Source organism: Cydia fagiglandana, chromosome 1, assembly GCF_963556715.1.
Source record: "Cydia fagiglandana chromosome 1, ilCydFagi1.1, whole genome shotgun sequence".
Classification (NCBI taxonomy): Eukaryota; Metazoa; Arthropoda; class Insecta; order Lepidoptera; family Tortricidae; genus Cydia; species Cydia fagiglandana.
This window is the reverse complement of record NC_085932.1, coordinates 28,485,645-28,494,652: the sequence shown is the minus strand read 5'-3', so window position 1 is coordinate 28,494,652 and position 9,008 is coordinate 28,485,645. Positions and strand designations below refer to the sequence as shown.

Here is a 9,008-nt window from a genome sequence, read left to right as displayed (position 1 = left end):
GCAATTTATAGCCCTTAATTCTTGTGTATGTCTACAGGAAAGACGTAACACAGTTTTCTATTTGACCCATTTAAGTACATGACTAGTGAACGAGGACAAAACTATTTCCAGGGCTCGGCTGTTCCCGCTGCATTTTAAATAGACTATATATTAGGTATAAATCAACACTATGCAGTGCAGTTTCCTTAACATTTGTCATGAATGTCTTGTGTTGTGGAAAAACGTTACAGCTGTGTGCAATATTAATAATACTCAAATAGGAAATGTAAATTAAGGGAAAACCATAACTTTAGATGAGTAATATTCGAACTTTCATTGATAAATCTTCTGCTTCATTCTGCATTAGGTTCTTAACATTACCTAATTCAAAATTAACTGAAAACTATGTTTGAATAAATTGAATAATATTATATAGAAGTAAAAAATAAAATAAGAACCGGGTTATTAAAAATTTTCTTCTTGGCTATTAACTCTTATATTAAAAAACTGGAAAACCGAATTAACAATACAATTATTTCAATTTACTATCTAGCCCAATTATTTTCAATCAAGTTTTACATGTAGTACACCCATCTTATCCAGAAAATATGTTTTTTGTTTCTTCTACATGTTAGGCGGTCTTGTTACGGAGAGCATTGTACTTGGTACCTACCTATACTTAAATGTTTTAATTTACTTGAGGCTCTGGTGATAAGTCCGGAGCCCCACTGCTGCGCACGCTACATCCACGGCCCACGTTCTAATACAAACTTTGGGCAAGCCCACGAAATTTTGTATAGGAACGAGGGTCATGTACATAGCGTGCGCAGCAGCAGTGGGGCTCCGGCCTAATACCGCGAATAACAAACTATGACTAGGACTTAAGAAATTATTAAATCAATTTACTCATGAGCAATATAAGTAATAGCAGTAAATTTAAACTTTATAAATACCCACATCGCACACCACTGGAAATGGTCAGCTGTGTGTGTGTTACTCAAGTCAGTTTGGGCTATTTGGGGACGATATTTATTACCAAGATAATTAACATGTCTTACGCTTGTCATGGTCGTTATGTTTTTTGTTTGTTTGTGTGGCCTGCCAGTCTCGGGTCATCTCCGAGTGAAGCTTCGCGTGTGTGAGAAATTGTTGGGAGTTGGTAAGTTAGTTTCCTTATACAAAATATACTATAGGCAAGTTTCTAGGTAAGCCTACTTGCAAGTTCAAATGTAGATTTATCTATAATATTTTTTATTTATTTATTTAAATGCATGTTCATTTTAAGTTGGATATATATTTTGTTTATTGAATAATTCTACGTTTCCTTATAGTCGTAAATACTTTTTATTTTATTGTGGAATGATAATTTGTCGTGATAATATTAATATAAATATTTAAATTGGTAATATAAAGAGGGTTTGAGTCCCAGGAAAGGACATTAATGTCATTAATTGAGATATAAGACAGTCAATACAGGCCCAAATGTCCACACTTTCACATATATGTTTTAGTAAATATTGAAGACTTTTGTTTTTCTTATAAAATAACTTAGATAGGCATATACTGTCTTAATTCGAATCGGCGCACTTACTGACGTGACATCGCAAATGTCACAAGTGATTAATACATTTGTATGTTGTATTAAAATGTATGTATATCTTACATTACTACCGCTCGAAAAAAAATCTTTGTAAGTGACCGGTTTTTACACCGTCTGGATTTGTGAGGTTATGTATTATATAAAAAAATATCAATATACATTCCACATTGGCAGTGACCATGAGGACGTTAGCAGTGCTAGCAATGCTGATGCTAACAGCATGCGAGGCGCATCGGGCGCTGGTGGTGTTCCCGATCCCCACGCGCAGCCACATCAACCTGGGCGAGGGCTACGTCAGGCACCTGCTTAGGGCCGGCCATCAGGTAAGGCACTTTAGGGTGGTATTACACCTGTCCAATCTCGTTGCGTCTCACTCTCTCATAATTTAAGACCCCATCAACGTGCACACTAGCGCCTCTGCTAAATAATCGTGATTATTTAAACTTAACGAAAGATATTTAAAAAGGGGGGCCGCTACGGACTGTATTTTGTATTTAAGTATCTTTTGAATACATCAAACTAGTTTTTGTTGCTGGATTCGTCAATCTATGCGTCCAAAGTTAAAACAGCCGTTTTTGTTTTGAGTTCGTAGATCGACGAATCCAGCAACATAAAAACTAATAACTAATAAAAGATACTTCAATACAAAATACAGTCCGTAGCGGCCCCCTTGTTTAAATATCTTTCGTTAAATTTTAATAATCACGATTACTCAGCAGTGGCGCTAGTGTGCACATTGATGGGCTCATGTGATACGCAATACATAATGGACAAAGAAATTGGATAGGTGGAATACCACCCATATTAGGAACTTACAACAACAACGATTAAGAAACGGAAACCTGTTTTTTTTCAACAGTAACATCGTTATGTATTTCAGGTGACGTATATAACTCCAGTTCCTATTAAGGACCCATCAAAGAATTTGCGACAAATCGACGTGTCTTCAAACTTTGCCCTTTTTCCAGCGGGTAAGTTTAGGTTCAAGTACCTACCTACCTTATTCACAGTTAACACTAAGTTACCCAAATATTTTTTTTTATTTCTTTAGTGTATTTAATGTAGTTATGTTACGTTGATGGTAAATTTTCAGATGATAATCCTAAGTTGACTTGTTCCAGGTGAAATTTTAGACCTGACGAAGCTGATGAACAAGGAGTTACCAGTGTTCGGCACACCGGAGGTGCTGCAGATGATGCTGGTCATCGCCAACGGGACGCTGATGCATGAGCACGTGCAACGACTGTTGCATGACGTCCAGGAGGAGTTCGACGTCGTCATAGCGGAGTGGATGTTCGTGGAGGCGTACAGCGGGTATGAATAGAATACATATAATGTTTTATTCGGTAACAAAAAAACAAAACACATACACAATAGGTATTTTTTTTTAAACTTGATTGCACAATAAAAATAAGAACAGATGGCAGACTTAATAAGGCATTCTCTACCAGTCAACCATAAGGCGAAACATGCAGAGATTCTCGAACGTGGGTGCAGTGAGAAAATGGTATAAGATAAACACGCAAAGAAGAAACTGCCACGAAATGGCATAATCTCATGTTGCTGGCGACTTCCAGCGCTGATCTTCCGATGAGATCAGAGATACAAGATATACGCACTTTTGACTCAACTTTTCTACTTTACTAATACCATTTTGTACAACCTCAACTAAAAGAGACATATATTCTGTATCTGTATGTTGAATAATTTGACTGGAATAGATAGGTCGAGTTAGACGAAGAAGTCTTGCGATTTTGATAGCCCACCCCACGCAGTTATTTTAAACGTCAAACTTCTATGAAATTATAAAGTATAAATAACACTTGCATTGCGTGGGCTATCAAAATCGCTGCAGACTTTTCTTGGCCTAAGGTATTTTGAACGCGAGCTGTAGATATTTATCTCTATTTGGAAAATATTCCAGGGTGATTTTTTTTTCTGGTGAGTGGTGATATCCATTACCCACTACTATTGCTTTTGACTGTACCCTATGTTTCAGACTAGCACCAGTGTTCGGCTGTCCGTTCATCTGGTCGTCCTCCATGGAGCCGCACGCGATGGTGCTGTCCCTCATGGGCGAGGACCCCAACCCTGCCTACGTGACGGATTACAGCTCCACCATAGTCCCGCCCTTCAACTTCCAGCAGCGAGTCGCTGGACTCTGGACGTTTTTGTCCACTAAGTATCATAAATGGCAAGACGTTTCATATTTTAGCTCAAGATAAACTTTAAACTGTAGTAGGGCCAAAACCAACGTCCTAAATGATTAAGCTGGTTGTCTCGCTCGCACTCGCAATCTCTAGCGGTGTGTGTTGCAGTTTTCTCTCTTTGGTTGTATTGCTTCACCGGCACGTTGGTTTTGGCCGCGCAATAGTGGAGTGGATACCACTGTTTGTTGAATCGGTCTGCGTTGATTTCTGTTCCTCACCCCTCGGGTTGGATTTCAAAAAAAGCTTGTGTCCCTCTCAATCTTACGCTTGTTAGTCATAACAGTAACAGACATTCAGTTATGGTTATATATGGTGCTTGGCTATGATTATGCGTATAAATACATAAGTTGCCAACAAAGAGCCCTCGTAATATCCTCGTAATGTCCCTATGTGACTTGTGACGTGAGATGAGCAAGTTTAATTGTTACAAATGTGTCATTGTTTATTATATACTCGTTTATTTCTGCTATCAATTTATTACCATCTATTTTCAGACTAGAATAAACGCTGTATGTCATTGTATGCATTATGCTCACAGCTTTGAAGGCCACCACTATCAAATTGCAAATGTTTTATTATAATTCTAGGGTCTCGTCACAACAGGAGGCTTCGCTATACGAGAAAGCGTTCACCTCAGCAGCGGCCGCCAGGGGTCGCCACCTGCCTCCATACGAGGCGGCCAAGTACAACGCGAGTCTGATGCTGGGAAACTCCCATGTGTCCGCTGGAAGCGCGTTCAGTCTGCCGCAGAGCTACATTCCTATAGCTGGGTACCACATCGAGGAGACAGTCAAGCCTTTACCTAAGGTTGGTAGCGGTAGTGTTAGCCGGGTAGATCAATTTAGTTCAAAACAATGACACGACATGGCACATAATTATACATAATAGCTAATATTAACTATCCAAGGTACCATAATATCCTTAGCGTGTCAACAAGTTTGTGCGTAGTTTGCCAAAGAGTGTTGAATGTTAAGACGTTACAGTTTAAATGAAAGGCTTGAAATTATCGTTATTTTTCCGCTAAAATACAAGCTGAATTATATTTCGGATGTTATTTTTGTTATGTTATGAAACTTATTAATTTTCCAAACCTACGGTCCGATTGAACAAATACCGAACTAGGTATTTTCAATGTCCCATTCTTATCCTACGTCCATCAATTTTATCAGAACAAAAAGTGTCTAACTAAACTGGTTTTTTATAACTTTTATGTGAGGTATGGTTTATGGTTTAAGACATTTATTCTCATAATAATATACATTATTTACTTAAAATGAGAATATAAATTTAACTTAATGCTATTAGGCCAAGCAATAAGAAGTTATAGAGGGAAATGCTAGGAACACAATTTTTGACTACGTAACTTTGTTTGGACTAGTTAGGAGGTGAACATATCAAAAGTCCCCGGCCGTAGCCCCGGTGCTGGGGGGTAGAGGGGGGAAAGAAGGTCTCATTTTTCGGTTTTTCACTTATATCTTGGAAATTTTGCGTCTTAGCGACATGACTACTAAGACAAACCAAAAGCTGATAAAATTTGTTACAAGTTTTATTCAGTCAAGTTTTTCGATATCTTGAATAGTTTTTGAGATATCCGCTCTTGAAAGTTTATGTAGGGCTTTCAATTTTATCTTAATATCTACATTAGTGACGCTGCTAGACCGTGTTTGGTATCATTTTTGTATAAATCGGGGGTGCTGAATTCAGTTTTGGTATCACATTGACACCATTCCTAAGAAAAAACATATAAACTTTAAACAAATACCTTTTTTTTTAAATTCCTCTTCACGCTTAAACCGCTCAACCGATTTAATTGAAATTTGGTATACATATATTTCGAGTCCCAAGACAGGACATAAGATACTTTTTATCTCAATAATCATCCTTTAAAGTTGTGAAATGGAGTATGGGGGGAATTCAACTTCGTCGACGAAACTGAATTCCTGAGGTTAATACTGCTCAAAGTAAGGTTTGAAGTCATGTTTGGTATCACTTTCATCTAAATCACAGATGTATTCCGTCCTAAATTTCATCTAAACCGGTTCAGCGGTTATTGACTCCCCATACAAACTTCCACCCCACTTTTCACACCCTCAAAAGATGCTTTTGGTTATAAAAACTATCCTATGTCGTGTGTCGAGATTTAAACTATTTCTATACCAAATTTCAACGAAATTGGTTCAGCGGTTTAAGCGTGAAGAGGGATAAAAAAAAATATTTATGTATTTATAATTTTGGTTTTACTTCGGAATGGTGTCAATGTGATACCATAAATGAATTCAGCACCCCCGATTTATACGAAAATGATACCAAACATGGCCTAACAGCTTCACTGACGTAGATATCAAGATAAAATTAAAATCCCTAAATAAACTTTCAAGAGCGGGTATCTCAAAAACTATTCATGATATCGAAAAACTTGACAGGATAAAACTTGTAACTAATTTTATCAGCTTTCGGTTTGTCTTAGTAGTCATGTCGCTAAGACGCAAAGTTTCCAAGATATCAATGAAAAACCGAAAAATTCGACCTTCTTACCCCCCTCTACCCCCCAGCAGCGGGGCTACAGCCGGGGACTTTTGATATGTTCACCTCTTAACTAGTCCAAACAAAGTTACGGAGTCAAAAATTGTGTTCCTAGCATTTCCCTCTACGTTTTTTGAGCATTCATTTCTTGACCTATATACAATAACTTGGTGTAGGTGTAGGTATGAAATTTAATACTTACTTTCCAGGACCTCCAAACTCTTATGGACAATGCTAAACATGGAGTTATCTACTTCAGTATGGGCTCCGTACTGAGCAGCAAAAGTTTGTCCGCGGAACTGAAACGTGCCCTCCTTGGCATGTTCGGTCAGCTGAAGCAGACCGTCATCTGGAAACTGGAGGAGTCACCCGAGAACTTGCCCAAAAATGTCCATTTGATTGGTTTTGCTCCACAACAAAGCATATTAGGTAAGAGTTACAAGTTTCTTAGGTTGAACTACTACGTGCTGTTATGATGGAAGGTGTTAGATCAGTTAGATGGGATAAAGGGTCTTAATTGTCGCGAACTCCCCTTATATGTGTGTAAACACATATTACTTTATTATTAATAGGACTGCGATAACAAACTTGTAAATAAGGAGGCGTCGCGATACTATACAAACTAATAGTGCCCTGGTTCCTATATATGTGATTTATGATTATCTAAATCCTTACCTGTTCGTTGATGATGATCGCAGTCTTTCCTGCTTCTCTAATTAAGGCCTCGCCGTTACCACGGCGCTACCGTCTGACATCTGGGGGTAAAATAGTTTTCAGTCACTAAATACATTCGGCCTGATATAGTGAGATACGGTCATTAGTTAATGCCTGTCAGTAACGTTATGGGAACTCTGCATGGTCACATGGTCAGTAAGTCAGTTACCAGGATTAATTTATTAGCATTTACCAAGGGGAACATTATCTACTCCATGTACAGCATGTACTCTCTTCATATGTCGACACCTTAACAACGGCTGCCCAGCATACGAGCCTTCGGGATCAGCGTACATCATACATCCCAGCATCTCCACCATGTCGCGAACTACCCCTGTATGTGCATTTTCATTTATCTCATCCCATTGGACAAGGAACGACCCCGTTCTTTAGAAAGGTCGATAATGAAACACCCATTTGCGTCTCCCGGGTGAGATAAACGGTCATAAGAACGCGATCTGATTTCTATTAAAAACACGTTTGTTAATGGCATTTACCTACTTATGTACCTACTCATAAGATAGTCACACTAACACTTAATATTCAAAGCTTTAATTGTACTAACATTTAGTTCCTATTTTTAATCTCTTAGCGACACCCTTGACGACCAGTCTATTTCTTGCAGACCATCCTAATTGTATCCTCTTCATCACGCATGGCGGGCTGCTATCCAACACGGAGGCGCTGCATTTTGGCGTGCCCATCATCGGGATCCCCGTCTTCGCTGACCAGTTTCTCAATATCGACAGGGCTGTGAGCAAAGGCTACGCGAAGAGAGTGGATTTTGATCACGACATTCCGGAGAAGTTGAAAGAGGCTATTGAAGATATTCTTGGAAGTTCAAGGTTAGCTACTTTGCTTTTAGAACAGCTAGGGATTAATTTTGTAATTAAGCACACACATCTATAAACGAATTACTTACGATCCCATGCTTACTCAACCCATTTCTTCTCAGGTACCATGAGCGAATGAAGGAGCTCTCGTTTGTGTACCATCACCGCCAGAGCCCGCCCGGCAAGACCCTGGTCCACTGGGTGGAGCACGTGGTGCGCACGCGCGGCGCGCCGCATCTGCGCTCTCCTGCGCTCCTGGTGCCCTGGTACCAAAAGATGTACCTCGATCTGTTGGGTCTTGTGTTTGTACTTGTTTTATTAAGCGTTTTTGTTGTAAGACGATTCTTGTCGACTAAGATTGATGTGAATAAGAAGAATAGATGATTTAATGTTGTGTTGCTTTAATATTGTGGAAGAGGTGTACAATCTAAGAAAAAATAGAGCCCATGAATTTGTCAGCTGATGTAGATGGCGCTGTACCTACGGCTCCATATGTTTTGTGGTAACAGAATTGTCAAACGCCAACAGCCAAAGTTGCCGTAAGATGTTATGGAGTCGTACAGCGCCATTTACATTAGCTGTCAAACTCAAAGCACGAATTTGTCTTGGACTTAACACACCAGTGGCCTATTTTATAAAGCTACAAGTTACAATTTACAAGCGGAAGTCTCGTTCTAATACATAGGGTGAGAAAGAGACTTCCGCTTGTAAATTATAACTTGTAGCTTTATAAAATAGGCCACAGATCATCTCTATCGTTATATTACAATAGGTAATTAGGTTAGTGCTATGTGTTTTTTTATAAGAAGGTTCGAGTCGAGGAAGATTGATATGAATCATGTGAATAAACATAATTGATGATAAATGTTTTTTTCTCCAATTACCACTCGTACAGTTCTAACAAAAAATGGCTCAGTGGCAACTCAGTAGGTATAATCAGTTACGTATAGTAAATCATCTTCGTGTTGTTGTTCTGACTACACCTTTTATTCAATACCGTGAGAAGGTCAACAAAATGAAAAACTGTAATCAGTGTCAGGTCATTGTAGGTAAACGTACTGGTGCTCGACGCGGTCCCACAGTACATATGTCATCTTGAAACTTAAGTCCAAATATGAATGCTAATAAAGAACTTGAATAGGTCTTCAT

The 9,008-nt window shown here is 38.8% G+C and overlaps 1 protein-coding gene across 1 annotated transcript; it reads left to right on the top strand.

The window, feature by feature from the left end:
• The first annotated feature begins 1,029 nt into the window (after positions 1 to 1,029).
• On the top strand, positions 1,030 to 8,724 carry LOC134668829 (UDP-glucosyltransferase 2-like). The gene is made up of 9 exons (XM_063526296.1): positions 1,030 to 1,138; positions 1,754 to 1,902; positions 2,460 to 2,550; positions 2,701 to 2,893; positions 3,579 to 3,780; positions 4,393 to 4,596; positions 6,522 to 6,741; positions 7,652 to 7,871; positions 7,982 to 8,724. The coding sequence occupies exons 1-9, from the start codon at positions 1,045 to 1,047 to the stop codon at positions 8,241 to 8,243; spliced, it is 1,635 nt and encodes a 544-aa protein (XP_063382366.1). The 5' UTR covers positions 1,030 to 1,044; the 3' UTR covers positions 8,244 to 8,724.
• The last annotated feature ends 284 nt before the right edge of the window (positions 8,725 to 9,008 follow it).